The 16554-nt window shown below is 46.0% G+C and overlaps 1 protein-coding gene across 3 annotated transcripts in view; it reads right to left on the bottom strand.

The window, feature by feature from the left end:
• LOC134221190 (disheveled-associated activator of morphogenesis 1) overlaps positions 1–16554 on the bottom strand; it is a 470343-nt gene that overhangs the window by 17279 nt on the left and 436510 nt on the right. The window contains exons 1-7 of one of the 3 annotated variants that reach the window (XM_062700385.1): positions 7079–7209; positions 6447–7004; positions 4762–6237; positions 4483–4637; positions 4261–4422; positions 3631–4191; positions 3398–3569 (exon numbers count right to left, since the gene is read on the bottom strand). In XM_062700385.1, the coding sequence (XP_062556369.1) occupies positions 3398–3569; positions 3631–4191; positions 4261–4422; positions 4483–4637; positions 4762–6237; positions 6447–7004; positions 7079–7132 (3138 nt within the window). In that variant the 5' untranslated portion in view covers positions 7133–7209. Of the gene's footprint in view, positions 1–3397; positions 3570–3630; positions 4192–4260; positions 4423–4482; positions 4638–4761; positions 6238–6446; positions 7005–7078; positions 7210–16554 lie in introns of those variants that run through there. The other 2 variants (XM_062700384.1, XM_062700383.1) reach the window with 2 other exon arrangements.

The following is a 16554-nucleotide window of genomic DNA, read 5'->3' as shown; positions in this document are numbered from 1 at the left end:
CGTGGGGTGACGCCTACAGAATTGTGATGGCCAAGATCAAAGAGGGCTCTCCACCGCTCCACCGCATACCATGAGCGCTGACGAGCACTCTCAAGGCAGTAATCATAGAGAACCCGAACACGTTCAGGCTAGCTATGCCGAAGGCCGGGCAAGCCTAATATACGTCTGTACTTGCCGCGAGTGAGTGGGGCCTTCCTTAGCCGTGCGGTAAGACGCGCGGCTACAAAGCAAGACCATGCTGAGAGTGGCTGGGTTCGATTCCCGGTGCCGGTCTAGGCAATTTTCGGGTTGGAAATTGTCTCGTCTTCCCTGGGCATAAAAGTATCATCGTGTTAGCCTCATGACATACGAATGCAAAAATGGTAACTTGGCTTAGAAACCTCGCAGTTAATAACTGTGGAAGTGTTTAATCAACACTAAGCTGCAAGGCGGCTCTGTCCCAGTGTGGGGATGTAATGCCAATAAGAAGAAGAAGAAGAAGAAGACTTGCCACGAGTTCATGTGGAGTTTATTGGAATTGTTGGGTTAGATTCGAGGGGCAGAAGTTCGTCTTGGTTCGAGTTTCCAAATGTGATATATCACATCCTACAGGAGAAAGCAATTTATGGAATTCTAATTCGATGAAGGGATAGATAGAAATGGAGACGGCATGGAAGTCTATTTCCAGTTCTAGCGATTGCTAGAATATGAGAAATATAAAGAAAGAAGGAGAATGCAACGGGCCTGGGATTGAACTCACAACCTCCTGCGTTAAAGGCAGAAGCGGCAGCCAAGCCCATTGTTACGTGTAAGCGGGGCTGTTTATAGTAGAATTAACAGCAAACATGGTAGGGCACATGTCCTAAGTAATCAATCAAATTTCGGATATGTCTATTATGTTATTTTATTATTATGTATATTCATGTCAACTATTTTCCGAAAAATTCACTCCTAATAATTTTAAGATTTGTGGCTAAACGACGACTATCTAACTCTTTAACAACAAAATAGATTGCATCTGGTGTTCTGAAAATCCGTTTTGGTTTTTCACAAACAAACCCGAATCCGTTCCAACCCATGTTGTGCCGTAGAGGTTCAGTAGAAGATATTCTTCTCTATAAGAGCTGCGACCTTTTCGGTTATGTCCTCAGCAGTTAGCCTGCAATAATATTATAATTCATCGGTTTCAATATTTTTTCACATTTATTTTATATACTTACCTCGAAATGGTGAAGTGAGTTAATTATTGCTTTTTCGAGGACTACTAAAGCAGTGGGAAACCTTTTTCGTGTATGTAATTTAAACTAATAATAATGCAAAACAGAACAAATTTAATTTATCCATATTTATGAAACTCCAATGAAGCAATTCCGAAATGCATAGCGATTAAGAATGGACCCATTCGCAAATTACACACCCAACCAGCGGATGGCAGATTTTAATACAGTTCTGCATAAGAACCTCACAGAAACTGTATAATAATTGGGCATATACAATTTCGGAAGATTTTAATACAATTATTGTATTAAAATAATACAGATTTGTATTATTTTAATACAATATTTCAAGACAAAATTTTCAAAACGACTTATCTGCTTTTGTAAACAAAGATTCAAAGATTGCGCTATGTAATTTGCAAATGAACCTTACGATTTGAATGGGATGGTAACAGACTTGTTACAATGAATGAACCTATTTCACGCTTTGTTATCTTTACAGATACGAATTTCGACCTCAACTGTGAGGCCGTCTTCAGTGTCTCGTACTTGACTCTACTTGAAGACGGCCTCACAGTTGAGGTCGAAATACGTATTTGTAAAGATAACAAAATGTAGTGGAATTAAATGGAAAGTACTTTTGTTTTGCTTGTTCAAGTTTTCCAGAATCTCCTAATTTGATTCGCCCAATCTTCAGTAAAAGAAATGAGGCACTTTATTTTAGAGATAGAGGCGTTTCAAAAGCCCGGATATCCAAGTTTTTCGAAGCGTTTTATAATTTGAAAACAGTTCTTCGTTCGATCGAGAAATCCGATGGTGAAAAGGGAGCAATTGTGAAGAAATTTTCCGAACTTTGATCCTTTTTCCGTGATCCGATTGACTCAACTAATATTGGTATTTGGTTTTCGAAGAAGTTAAGCGAAGAAGTAAAGTTCGTTCAACTAAATTTGATCAGTAAAAAGTTGTTGAAAATTCCCTTTGAAACCGTTTATGTTTGTTTTTTCAGCTTTTGTGTTTTTTGTGCAACTTCATGTTTGTGCTGGTTACGTCCTTTTGAAAAATCGTACCCTGCATTCCATCTATTTTAGCTGTCAGTTTTCTGAGTGAGGAAACCGCAGTTCGTAGTTCGTCGAACGGCCGCAGGAATTTTCGCTCCGTTATATCGAGCCAAATCTCCATGAAGCAATTTTTCGAGCGGGAGTTCGAGCGCATTCATGCTCGCATCACAAAAGGTGAGATTTTCAATAATTAACAACAAAAAATATTGTTTTTTGTTTTCAGTTGAACAGTCAAACAGGGACATTCTTTCGCACCAGCGTACCAGTAGCGAATTATTGGCTAAATATTTTAATGGAATCGAATATGTAAAGGATCATCCGAAGCCGTACAGGATTCTACCATAGGCGGGCTTCTCCACTTAAAACACGAGACGATGTTGGTGACATGACGAGGAACTTTGAAGACTCTGAACAAAATGAAAATCGGAAGCGGGAGATCGCATACGCACTCAGCAGTGCGAATAAGGAGGACTGGTTGCGTGCTATTTTGACAAACGAAGTGACCAGCGGCTTCCATTTGGCTAAGAGATACGTTAAATAAACTTCATAAAGACATATTAGTGCTGTCCAATGAGCAGCTCGAAGTAGCTCGAAGTTCTTCCCATCCCTCTCTTGCCCATTTGTTGACAAAAAAGAACGAGCAGGACGGGAACAACTTCGAGCTGCTCATTGGACAGCATTATTATAAGTAAGTTTCTAGTTGTTAGTTGTTTTGAAAAATGTTTTTTTTTCATAGGTAATATCACCAACACAGCCGACAAAGCTTGCACTGCAATGGTGGGCCAAGCTAAAAATTAAGTGTATGCACAACGCCGAAGGAATGATGAAAAAAGCTACAAGAGTTACCCGAAGAATAACCCCACTGGGGGGTCCAAGAGTGACTGTGCTCACCATCCAAGTGCACAGCCCCGAACAATTTGAACCATGGTTAATTTTCCTCTAATGACCGCCACAGTCGAACTCAGTTTTTGGTATTTGAGTAAGTATTTGAAATCTAACACAACAGTTCATGAGGATGCCAAACGATTTTGCTGAATTGCATCCTCTGAGAAAAAAGCACAATCTTCATCAAAAACCCAACATGATATCTTTCATGAGAATGAAAAGTTGAACATTCAACACAGAGGACATAACAACACTCACCTCAGCCTCCTGCCTTGCTCGTTTCTCTTCTTCCTCCTGTCGCCGCCGGAAGTTCTCGTTGTCCTGCTTGGCTTCAATCAGGGCCGACAAGAACCCGTCGAAGATACCGAAAAACTCGTCCGGTTGCACCACGGCTCCATCTTCACCGAACAAACGCACCGCTCGATCAAATCTTAAAAACGAAAAAATAAACATTTTAAATAGTACTTGTCGCTATTACCACGTCAACAAACCTCGTCTTCATATCCTGGAACTGATCCTCCAACTCGGCAAATCGCACCGAGGCCTGCGCGTGGAATTCCCTCATCACTGGGAGGAACCGGTCGCCCGGTTGCGGTACTCCGCTACTTCGGTGGAACTCAATCTCCCTGTTAACTTCGGTCAGTCCAGCCCGCAGCATGGTGATGTCCTTGTCCATCTCGCCCAGCGAAACCTTGGAGGCTTCCTTCACGTGCGGTAGATCTTCCTCCAGGAACAGAATGTCCTTGAACTTCTTCTCGATTATCTGCACCAGATAGTGCAGCAGGGTCGTTCCCTTCGCGGCGCTGCTCTTCGTATCGGCCAGCCGGTTTAGCGAGGCCAACCGGAATCCGGAAGCGTTACCACGGGCACCGCGGTTCATGTAGTTTCCGAGCGCCAGGACCAGTTCCAGCAGTTTGCGCAACCGCCGGGAACGGGCAACCTCGCGGGATGCCTCCATGACGCTGGCAATTCGCGGCGAAAGATCGTTCACCGTCACCTGGAAGCGTTTCTTGTAGTGCAAACTTCGGAGACGTTGCTCGTAATGAGGTATTCTGCAAATAAGAGGATCAACGTTTCGATGCACTTCATGAAGCATATTTTTTCTAGTTTAATCAACTTACTTGGAAATTTCGTAGAGGAATCGGTCAGCACGGGCAAGCGAATCAATATCTTCGGAATGTTCATCCAGCAGGGCTCGTTCTTCGGCCGATGGAGTAAACTTTAGCAATTGTTCGACCATATCGATCGGCAACTGCTCGTTAGAGTCCATTGACAGTATAGCTCTACAAAGAAACATAATTTTAGTCATGGATCAATCTAATGTTAGCAATTTTGTTACGTACTTGGAAATTTCCTCGTCGGTCATCTTCAGTTTGCTCAACAGGATCGTGCAGTTCTGCGCTCGTCGACCGTCGATCACCGATAGGATTTTCGTCTTGTTCTTTCCGATCAAGCGAAGATCCTCGATCGAACCGTCGTTCTGGAATGGAAACGTATACTGGTGGTGGTGCGGCCAGTTTAGAAAGTAAAAATAACTCAAAATAGTAATCGAAACATAAAAAAAAATCAAATGGAATAACTGAAACAGCTTCTGGAAAGCATCCAATGATCCGTGGACTTACCGCAACGCCGTTCTTCTGATAGGCGGAGAAGAGCTTATCGATGGACTCGAGTTCGATGCTGTTGTACCACTTGGTGTCATCTAATTCACTCCAAACCGTTCCCTGAAGCTTGCTGTCTGGCAATTTGGACCAGTTGAAGCTCTTGAGTGGGTTGGCTGGTTGTGGAACGTTCTTCTTGGGGGCTTCCGGTCTCGGTGGTGCAGGTTGATTGGCCACATTCAAGTTGGAGATCTTAGGTAAGCCACCGGGAACTGGTGGTGGAGGCGGGGCAGCCATCATTGGTGGTGGCGGAGGTGGAAGTTTGCACGGTGGTGGGGGAGGTGGAGGAGAGACTTGACCGTTACATCCCTGTAGTCCTGCGACCTTCTGATCGTCTGGGATGCTTCCCTCGGTGACTAGTCGTTCGAGACGTATCCTTTCTTGCTGTTCACTGACGTACCGATGCTGGAGATCTTCGACTCGTATTTCGGCATTCATAGCCCGCTGTACTGCTTGTGAGTGGTTGGCACTTTCCTTTTCCAGTCGCTCTCGCATACGGGCCAGCGAGGTTTCGAGGTCTTCCTTTTCCTGGGTTCGCAGATCCAGTTCCTGTTCCTTTTTCGCCAGTTTGCCGTTGATTTCGGAATTTTCTCGTTCGAGGTCTTCGGCTCGCGACCGGGCGGCCACCAGTTCTTCTTCCTTGACTAAGAGTTTGACTATTTTCTTAACATCGATCTGAAGAGGAGCGATGTCCGGATCTTGCAGTTTTATGGAAGATTCGGAGATTTTGTCCTGGTTGTCAGGATCGATTTCACTGGAGGGGCGTTCTTCCTGTTGAAGAACGATCTGCTGAACCACACGATCGAATATCAACCAGTGTTGGGCGTTGGGCCCGGTGTGCGGGAGGAGTAGCATGTGCTGCATGAGGCTCACGAGGTGCGGATAGGCCGTTGAATGGCTCAGCTTCCGCCTAAGGAGGTCAAACATCGCGGTGGCGCTTTTCGTGTCTACGTGCTCGTGGTTAAACTTCCTCGCCAGTTCTTTCTCATCCTCGTTTCGGACCATTTCGAAAAAGTCCAGATGCCGATTTAAAGTTTCGTTCTCGTGCTTCCGGAGCTTATCGATGACGGGCTGAATTCCAAGCATCAGAAACTCGTACCGAAGGTGCAACCTAAACTCCAGATTCTCCTGTCCAGGCCCGTAGTTCAGCACAGCGTTGATGAATGACATGATTGCCGTTTTCAGATTGACATCATCCCTGTAGGCTCCGGTGGATTTGTCCAGATCGTTGACGATTCCCTGGAAGCGAACCCGCTCTGCGGCGTACTCCTGGTAGTTGAGCATAGCCGTGAGGATCTTCTTGTGACCTCCGGGAACCAAACAGACGGCACCGAGAATTTCCAGGGCTGCGATCTTGGTTTTGATGTTGTCTGCTGCTAGAGAGCGCGCGATCGTGTCGATACCGGTAGGGTGGGCTAACACGTGAGACCGGCCGGTCTGGGGGTGGGGATATTTTTAATTGTTTAGAGTGGATTTGAAAATTAGAGAAATTTATGTGTTACAATTATTTAAGAAATTTATCATTTGCAGCTTTTGCCAGCTAATCTTTTATGGAGTCTGTCGTAATTGGTCTTAAGAATACTATCAAATCCCTAAAGAAATCTATAAGTCTTTCGTTAGCAAAACCCTTTGTATTTTTAACTTACCGAATTGTTCATCAACGCCTTGATGCAACCGATGAGACTGGTGTGCAGGGGACTGTTCGCCACCCGGATATCCAACGCTTGGAGCAGTTCCAGCAGCGCCGGCAGTCCCTGCAGCTCGATGAACCGAATGACGAAGCTGTGCGCCGAGGTGCGCAGGGCCGTCTTCAGCGCATCGAACAGGGCCGTGTGTGACTCGATCTTGGGGCTGTACTCGTGCGAGGGTGACTCGTCCGCGGAGGAAGCCTTGAGCTGCACGGCCATGTCCTTCAGCCGTTCGATGTAGTGCTCCGGCGTGGGTGGGATGTTGACCCCGGGTAGGGGAGCCCCGTTGGGGTCGGTCGCATCTAGAGGGCTTTTGCGGGAGCAGTAGATTTGCCATTTCTTCTGCGGTGGTAAACTAAGCATCGCTGCCTTGTTCGGTGCGGTGAGATCGAGTTCCTCGACGAGCTCGGCGAACTTACTGTCCAGTTCATCGACCGCCGGCATTGGCTGGGTGGGTGTGAGAGTTTGGAGGGAGAATACTCCCTCCACGACGCAAATTTCGGGAGGTTCATCATCCTGTGTAAGGAAAGAAAAAGATAATGCTGGCTGTAGTCGGAAATTAATTAGGAGACGGATAGATTGTAAGTTACGCCGAATAGTAAATCTCGAAGAAAATTGGCAACATATTTATGTATTTTTTGCATGTTTATAAACTACAAATTTTAAAGCTCAATTAAATCTATTATGATGTATATAGAAGCCTACTACGGTGTCTTTTTTTCCTTTCTAGTAAAAAAAGAAGTAGCACTGGCTCCTAAAACGATTTAAGCTTACATTGGGGAAATGACGGCTTCATCAGGTTTTGTTCTAGAATTGTCAGGGGGGTTTTTGTTGACCAAATTTTATGAAATTTGGCCATAATATTCTTTGATATGCAAAGAATGTTTAGGCCAAATTTAAGCATAATTAGTTATAGAAAATCCCCTGACAATAATAGAACAAAACCTGCTGAAGTCGCCATTTCACCTACTACAAAACATGACATTTTTACCTTTTCAATATTGATTAATCAAAATGCTTCCTATTGAGTACTATTTCTGATACAAATAATATAAAATCATTCGTTTCGCCTTCCCTTCATCATCTGCCATTCCATGCTAGATTTATTAATCGTGAGCAACCTACGGACAAACCTGCTCCAATCTTACATCAACACCATTTCGATTAGACCAAGTGCTAATAAAATTATGCAGAGCAAATATTTGTTTGCGTGTCAGGTTCAATAAATCATTGCCCCCGATCATTTGGATCCAAGCAGTTCGCACAGTTTCCTCGCATTCCATGTCGAACATATCCTAATGTCTGTGACCCTAAACACCTACATACATAGAGATCAAAAACCGTTCACGAATCATGTAAGCCAATTCTTCGAAAATGGTTACTGGATGGGTGCTGGATCAACTTGATCTGAATTTCGATTGAGAGTTTGCCATTTTAGACCATTTTTGCATACACCGTAATTCTCTGTATTCCGGTGATATAAAAAATCTCCACAGAGATAAAATGATCAATAAAACCCCCGTGAACCGATATTGATGGAGTCATCGAGTTATACAAATATCGAAATTAAGAACATAACATCCTAAGCTGTTCGAATCGCTGGCGCATCGGTTAAAAGTTTCCAAGTGCGTTCGGCTGTTCGCGCGTTCTCGTTTTTAAGGGGGCGAGGTTTCACAGTGTATCCAGCAGACATATGAGCCTATACGATGCTGGATTCCCCGGCGGTTTTCCTGGTTTCGGCAGCAGCACCAGTTTCTGGATCTTCCACGTATCCGGAAAATTACCATCTACTAAACACTTCTGCAGCACCATCCTGAACAGGTCCGGAAACGCCAAAATCGCGGATTTTAAAGCCATATTTGAAATTACATCCGGACCCGGAGCTTTCTGCATATTCAAACCTTTCGCCACTGATAATAGCTCGTCATTGGAGACTTCCATACCTGCAGCGGTTACTCGGCCTTCAATCTTCGTACGACGTACACGCGGCCACGTCGTAGAACCATGCTGCGGGAAAAGGCCGTCCACGATGATCTTCAGCTTGTCCGGACACATTTCGGCTGGCGTCGCAGGACCCCTGATCTTCTTTGTCACGACTCGATAAGCGTTACCACAAGGATCAGCGTCAGCTTTCCGGCACTACTCATTGAAGCAATTGGACTTGCTGATTTGGATCGCCCGTTTGAAAGCCGCTCTAGCTTTACGGAAAACTATCTTTCGCTCCTCTCTGACCATTTCAGACCGTGCCCTCTGAAAGTGTCTCCTAGCTCTGAGACAGGCAGCGCGAATGTTGGCAAGATTTTCGTTCCACCAGTAACTTGGCCGCCGGCTATTCGTTGGCTCCAATTTCCTCGGCATCGTCGCATCGCAAGCCCTCGCTAGCGTTTCCGTCAGCTGGTCTGCGTCAAGGTTTGTAGCGTCACTGTCCGCTTGGAGTTCTTCGATAAAAAGATCCTTATCGAAGTCCTTCGTCTTCCATCTTCGCCAACTAGACCTTATCTCCCGTCGTACCGTCGGCGTTCGTGTTCCAACACTATATCGGATCGCCTGGCGACCGCTATGGGTATATTCGTCACAAACTCTTCAGTTCATGTTCCTCGCCATCGACGGACTGCAGAACGTGACATCGATGATGGACTCCCTGCCATCTCTGCGAAATGTACTAATGGTACCTTCGTTGCCCAATCTTACTTCCAGCTTAGCCAGCGCCTCCAGCAAATTTTAACCTGTAGCGTTAGTCAGTCTGGTTCCCCAATCCACTGCCCAAGCATTGAAATCGCCTCCGATGATCACCAGTTTTCGGTCACCAGTTTCACCAACTTGTTTGAAGAAATCTCAGCGTGCAAATTTATGACAAATGTTCAGCTTCTGATTTTTAAGAATTTAACGGTAATTAACGGGCAATTATATTATTCAAATTTTCAGGGAAAAAAGAGGAATAATAATATATTAAATTAACAATCATTTGTCATAAACTCAAGAATTTTGTAGAACAGCGGTTCTCAACCTGGGGTACATGTACCCCTGGGGGTACCTTCGCTGGCTCTAGGGGGTACCTCGGACAAAAATGCGTAATGGCGGACATATTACAATTTCAATCAAAATTCATTGATAAAGTTTTGATAATTGTGTATTTTCTATTTCAAAAATTTATATTGTACATAATATGTAATGCGATCAATAAATCCCAATTGAACCCTGCCTTCCACAACCAGCACAATATATGAAGGGCTGCAGAACAAAAGATCAAACGAACTAAACCTCGAATGAACAAAATGATTTTTTTTTCACTAAAACTCGGTTGATTCGATGCAAAAGGATTAGAAGCATCCTTTTATGCCTCTCGGAAGCCTTCTTCCAAGCAGCTCGAAGGCTTCCTTTCAAGAGGCTCGGAAGCCTCCTTTCAAGTGGTAAGGCTGCCTTTTTTCAAGAGGCTCGGAAGCCTCCTTTCAAGAGGTTCGGAAGCCTTTCAAGACGTTCGGAAGCCTGCTTTCAAGAGGTTCGGAAGACTCCTTTCAAGAGGTTCGGAAGCTTCCTTTCAAGAGGTTCGGAAGCCTCCTCTCAAGAGGCTCGGAAGCCTCCTCTCAAGAGGCTCGGAAGCCTCCTCTCAAGAGGCTCGGAAGCCTCCTCTCAAGAGGCTCGGAAGCCTCCTCTCAAGAGGCTCGGGAGCCTCCTCTCGAAAGGCTCAGAGCCTCCTCTCAAGAGGCTCTCAAGCCTCCTCTCAAGAGGCCTCAAGCCTCCTCTCAAGAGGCTCTCAAGCCTCCTCTCAAGAGGCTCAGGAAGCCTCCTCTCAAGAGGCCTCAGGAAGCCTCCTCTCAAGAGGCCTCAAGCCTCCTCTCAAGAGGCTCAGAAGCCTCCTCTCAAGAGGCTCAGGAAGCCTCCTCTCAAGAGGCTCAGAAGCCTCCTCTCAAGAGGCTCAGAAGCCTCCTCTCAAGAGGCCTCAAGCCTCCTCTCAAGAGGCCTCAGAGCCTCCTCTCAAGAGGCTCAGGAAGCCTCCTCTCAAGAGGCCTCCAGCCTCCTCTCAAGAGGCCTCAGCCTCCTCTCAAGAGGCTCAGGCCTCCTCTCAAGAGGCCTCAAGCCTCCTCTCAAGAGGCTCAAGCCTCCTCTCAAGAGGCTCAGAAGCCTCCTCTCAAGAGGCTCGAGCCTCCTCCTCAAGAGGCCTGGAAGCCTCCTCTCAAGAGGCTCAGAAGCCTCCTCTCCAAGAGGCTCAGAAGCCTCCTCTCAAGAGGCTCAGAGCCTCCTCAAGAGGCCTCAGGCCTCCTCTCAAGAGGCTCGGAAGCCTCCTCTCAAGAGGCCTGAAGCCTCCTCAAGAGGCCTGGAAGCCTCCTCTCAAGAGGCTCAGGCCTCCTCTCAAGAGGCCTGGAAGCCTCCTCTCAAGAGGCTCAAGCCTCCTCTCAAGAGGCCTCAAGCCTCCTCTCAAGAGGCCTGAAGCCTCCTCTCAAGAGGCTCAGAAGCCTCCTCTCAAGAGGCTCAGGAAGCCTCCTCTCAAGAGGCCTCGAGCCTCCTCTCAAGAGGCTCAGAAGCCTCCTCTCAAGAGGCTCAGCCTCCTCTCAAGAGGCCTGGAAGCCTCCTCTCAAGAGGCTCAGGCCTCCTCTCAAGAGGCTCAGAAGCCTCCTCTCAAGAGGCCTGGAAGCCTCCTCTCAAGAGGCTCAGGCCTCCTCTCAAGAGGCTCAGGCCTCCTCTCAAGAGGCCTGGAAGCCTCCTCTCAAGAGGCCTCAGGCCTCCTCTCAAGAGGCCTCAGGCCTCCTCTCAAGAGGCTCAGGCCTCCTCTCAAGAGGCCTGGAAGCCTCCTCAAGAGGCTCAGAGCCTCCTCTCAAGAGGCTCAGGAAGCCTCCTCTCAAGAGGCCTCAAGCCTCCTCTCAAGAGGCTCAGGAAGCCTCCTCTCAAGAGGCCTGGAAGCCTCCTCAAGAGGCCTGGAAGCCTCCTCAAGAGGCCTGGAAGCCTCCTCTCAAGAGGCTCAGAAGCCTCCTCTCAAGAGGCCTGGAAGCCTCCTCTCAAGAGGCCTGGAAGCCTCCTCTCAAGAGGCTCAAGCCTCCTCTCAAGAGGCTCAAAGCCTCCTCTCAAGAGGCCTCAAGCCTCCTCTCAAGAGGCTCAAGCCTCCTCCTCAAGAGGCCTGGAAGCCTCCTCTCAAGAGGCTCTCAAGCCTCCTCTCAAGAGGCTCAGGCCTCCTCTCAAGAGGCCTGGAAGCCTCCTCTCAAGAGGCCTCAAGAGCCTCCTCCTCAAGAGGCCTCAGGCCTCCTCTCAAGAGGCCTCAGAAGCCTCCTCTCAAGAGGCTCAGGCCTCCTCTCAAGAGGCCTCAGCCTCCTCTCAAGAGGCTCAGGCCTCCTCTCAAGAGGCCTCAGAGCCTCCTCTCAAGAGGCCTGGAAGCCTCCTCTCAAGAGGCTCAGGCCTCCTCTCAAGAGGCTCGGAAGCCTCCTCTCAAGAGGCTCGGAAGCCTCCTCTCGAGAGGCTCGGAAGCCTCCTCTCAAGAGGCTCGGAAGCCTCCTCTCAAGAGGCTCGGAAGCCTCCTCTCAAGAGGCTCGGAAGCCTCCTTTCAAGAGCCTTTCTAGAGGCTCGAAAGCCTCTTTTCAAGAGGCTCAAAATCCTCCTTTCAAGAGTCCCCAAGCCTCTTTCCAAGAGGGTTGGAAAGATCCTTTCAAGAGGCTCGGAAGCCTCCTTCCAAGAGGCTCGGAAGCCTCCTTTCAAGAAGCTCAAAAGCCTTCTTTTTTAGAGGCTCAAAAGCCTCCTTTTCTAGAGACTCATAAACCTCCTTTCAAGATGTTCGGAAGCCTTCTTGCAAGAGGCTTAAAAGCCTTCTTTTTTCCAAAAGGATCAGAAGGCTCCTTTCGAGAGGCGCGGAAGCCTCTTTTCAAGAGGTTCGGAAGTCTCCTTTTAAGTGGTTAGGTTTCCTTCTTTCAAGAGGCTCGTAAGCCTGCTTTCAAGAGGCTCGGAAGTCTACGTTCAAGTGGTTCTGAAGCCTTCTTTCAAAAGGCTCGGCAGCCTCCTTTCAAGAGGCTCGGAAGCCTCACTTCAAGAAGCTCAAAATTCTTCTTTCAATAGGCTTGGAAGCATACTATCAAGAGGCTCAGAAGCGTTCTTTCAAGATGCAACGGAAGCTTCCTTTTAAGTGGCTCGAAAACCACCTTCAAGAGGCTCGGAAGCCTCTCTACAAGAGGCTCAGAAGCCTCTAATAAAGAGGCGCGGAAGCCTACTCTAAAGGGACTAAAAAGCTTAAAGGAGCTTCCCTTCAAAGGGCTCGGAATTATGTTTTCAAGAGGATTGGAAGCCTACTTTCGAGAGGGGGTACCTCAAATCATGCAAAAGTTCGAAGGGGTACCTCTCAAGAAAAAGGTTGAGAACCGCTGTTGTAGAACAACGACTTTTGGGGGAAACAGTATTTTTATGCACTTAAAAGCTTGAAAATCACTTTAACATGGACAAAACGTGAACGGAACGAATCGCAATATTCACAAGACTTGTAAAGCACACCAAAAGCTTCCGTATAGAGGTTGTTGCGATAGTTTTCGACGTTCATATCTCTTGTTAGATTTTTTCCAAAATTGAAAATAGCCCAAAAACACTAATTCGACTTGAGCCACCTCGAAATTTTATCCGAATTAGCTGAAAATTTGACAGGAGACTTATTTTAGCATAAGAATTGTGATTCTGGGCTGACCGGTTGAATTTTTGATACTTTTTGAAAACATGAAGAGGTCTAATGCCCACCTTTATCATGCCATGTGAGTCTGACTTGGATGCTCACCTCTTTCATTCAGTTCGCGCTAACACATTTTTCGACCTAACTCTCGCTCGGATGTCAGAGCGGGACATTGGGACATTTTACTTAGGTTCCCACTTCTGACATACCATGTGATTCTGACTTGGGTGCTCACCTTGCTCATTGGATAGGGAATCTGCCCATCACTTGGATAGCCGCAATCCCCGTAGCATCCGTCACCCAGTTGCCGTTGTCAGAAGGAATCCGGTACGGCTCAGCAATAATTGCCACGTCGCACATTGCTTCTGTTGTTGACTGCCACAACAGTTGCTGTGTGGTGTCGCAATGATTGAGATTTAACTGGATGATCTCCATTAATCTCGACTCGCCATCGCCTGGCATTGGAAGCCGTGGCATTGGAAGCCACCCGTCATATGGTCGTTTCCATCCTCCGGTTTGCAGAGCAGGCATCTTGGTTGCTTCGTGCAGTCCCTAGCAACGTGTCCTTCTCCACCACATATCTTACAAAGACCGGATCTGTCTGGGCCACTGCAGTTTCGCGCCTGGTCTCCAAACGCCGTACATTTGAAGCATTGCTCCATCTGTTTGGTGATTCGAGGGGTGAGTCTCAACGGACACATAGACCATCCGACTTTCACCTTGCCCACCTCCACCATTTTGTTGGCAGCGTCTACTGGTAGTCATATCGCTGCTATTTGTGTTCCACCGTACGCTTTCCTCAACCGAATGGTCATCTGGTCTTCGCCCAACGTGCATTGTGAGGTCAGTGCATCCCACAGTTCGTCCACCGTAGTGATCTCGTCCAGGTCTCTGCATTCGACCACTGCCTCCTGCGTTAAAGCCCTCATGTTTTCTTCACTACCTAAGGAATTGGCAATGAGCTCCCGGAAGCGAAGGCCGAGCTCTTGACGGCCTTGAGCACCGGGTCCTCTCTCACCTTCCGTAACATCGCTGCGTATGGCGTCTTGCCGCTCACTTCGAATATCAAGGCCATGACCCATGCTGCTTACTCGTATTCTTTATGATCCACACGAAATCGTGGTCAAAAGTGGTCTTAATACTATTTTATGGGCCCTCAAACTTCTGAGGTCGGTGTGGGGCAGTACGCCCATGCTTATTTCGTATGACCGAAACAGTTGAAACATTCGGTTGGTGCAAAATGGACTGTTTTTGACAGCCCATTTTGATTGAATGCATTTTTATCATTTAAACTGGTTTTACACTAATTCAAACATGCACTATTGGTTTTTCCTTTTTCACTTTCTCCAGTGTACTTTATGTTGAATGTTACATCCTAAAGATGTAGCAAGGAATCCACGTAGAAAGTCAGAGTGGCAGAATATATTGTATTCCGATTCATAACATCAACGTAATCGACGACCACACCGACGGAAACATAAAATTTTATACACTGGATTTACAGTACAGTGGATTTTGCTGAAAATTGTGCTGGAGTACAAGTAAAATGTCTTTCAAAACTATACCCAAAGGTATTGCTGCATGATTTTCATTATTCATATCGCTGAATAAATTGCTCAATCCTGGGGATGGTCATAGGAGTCCCCCTCCTTACACCGGCGGTATCAAAATTGTATGTTCGTATGTTCCTCCAGGAACCCTCAAAAATTATTTTGTTAGTTTGCGTGTTCATCTAAGATTTATTTTGTATTTCAAAAACTTCTCTGATGATTCCGTAATTTATTGAACATATTTAGAGAGATGTGTCCAGAAAGTCGTCCAGCAATCTCTGAGTTTAGGATTTCTGCTAGGAGCCTCTCGGGTAGTCTCCGTAGGGTTTTGGGAATTTTTTCAGGAGTTTCCATAGAACCCTATCATTTCCAGGAAGAGCTCCTCGAGGTGAATTCCTAAAGGATTCTTCCCGGGTGATATGATATTACAGTAATTTTTCGGGAAATTCCTCCAGAAGTAGTTTGTGGATTCCTGGAGGAAACCGAGAAAAATTTCTGGAGCAACTTCAGGGTGAAACTCCTTGCAAATGAACAATAGATTCTTTCATATAAAATTCCTGTTATTTCAGAATAAATGCTTGAAGAAAATCTAAGAAAAGCTCCTGTGGTTTTGACTGTTCATTCATTGTCATATATTTATACCTCGAACAAAAAGAAAAACTCTCCTTAACACTACAAGTACCGAGCCAAGATTTGTAACCTAAAGCACCAAGCCAATAACCGCAGGAATTCGTTAATGAATACCTGATGGAATTCCAGGAAAAATATGTGAAATCCTGCAGCAATTCTAAAACGAGTTCCAGAAGGATTTCCATGAGAAGTTTCTTCAGGAATTCCAGTAGGAATATTTGGAGAAAGTCCAAGAAGAATTTCTAGAGCAGTTCCAGGAGGAATTCTCAGAGAAATTTGAAGAAGAACAATTGGAGGATTGTCAGGAAGAAATTCAGGATGAATTTCCTAAAATTCTACTAGGTGCTCCTCCAGAAATTACTTCTGGAATTCTCATCTAGGAATTCGTCCTGAATTCCTCCAGAAATCATCCAGAAATTTATTCTGAGTTCTCCCAGGAATTCACTTTGAATTTCGCCAGGAATTCATTCTGAATCTCCCTAGAAATTCATTCTTGATTTCCCCAGGAAAATTCATTCTGAAATCCCAGAAAAAATCGTTCTGGATTCCTCCAGGAATTAATTCTGAATTTTCCCAAGAGTTAAATCTGAATTCTAACAGGCGTGAGTTATTCCAAGAATTCCTGGAGTAAATCCAAGATAGATTCAAAAATGAACTTTTGAAGAAACTCCATGAGGAGCTCCACGAGGAATTACTGGATCAAATCCGGGATGAATTGTTGGAGGAGCTCCAAAAAGGACCTTTGAGAAGAATTCTTGAAAGAACTTTAGAAGCAATTCCTGAAAGAGCTCCTGAAAATTAAAGGAGAAATTTTTTGGTAGAAATTCCAGAAGAAAATTCTGGGGGAACTCAAGGAGTAATTTCTGGAGGAGCTCCAAGAAGAATTTTTGGAAAAATTACCATAAGAACTCCAAGAAGAAATCCTGGATAAACGCCAGGTAGAATTCCTGGAGGAACTTCAAGAATAATTCCCGAAGGAAAACAAAGAAGAATTTCCGAAGGGACGCTTGAAGGAATCCCTGAAAAAAAAATCCTGAAGGATCTCCAGGAGGAATCCCTGCAGGAACTCTAGGAGGAATTCCCGGAGGAACTCGAAGAGTAATTTATGGAGGAGCTCTAAGAAGAATTTTTGAAGAAACTCCAGGAAGGATTCCTGTAGGAATTCCAAAAAGATATCCTAAATGAACCCTGCAGGAACCCCAGGAGGGATTCCCTGGGTGAACTCAGGAGGGAATCCAGTAGAAATTTC

This window comes from Armigeres subalbatus, chromosome 3, assembly GCF_024139115.2.
Source record: "Armigeres subalbatus isolate Guangzhou_Male chromosome 3, GZ_Asu_2, whole genome shotgun sequence".
Taxonomy (NCBI): domain Eukaryota; kingdom Metazoa; phylum Arthropoda; class Insecta; order Diptera; family Culicidae; genus Armigeres; species Armigeres subalbatus.
Note: the sequence above shows the minus strand (reverse complement) of the source record. Positions and strands in the feature narration are given on the sequence as shown.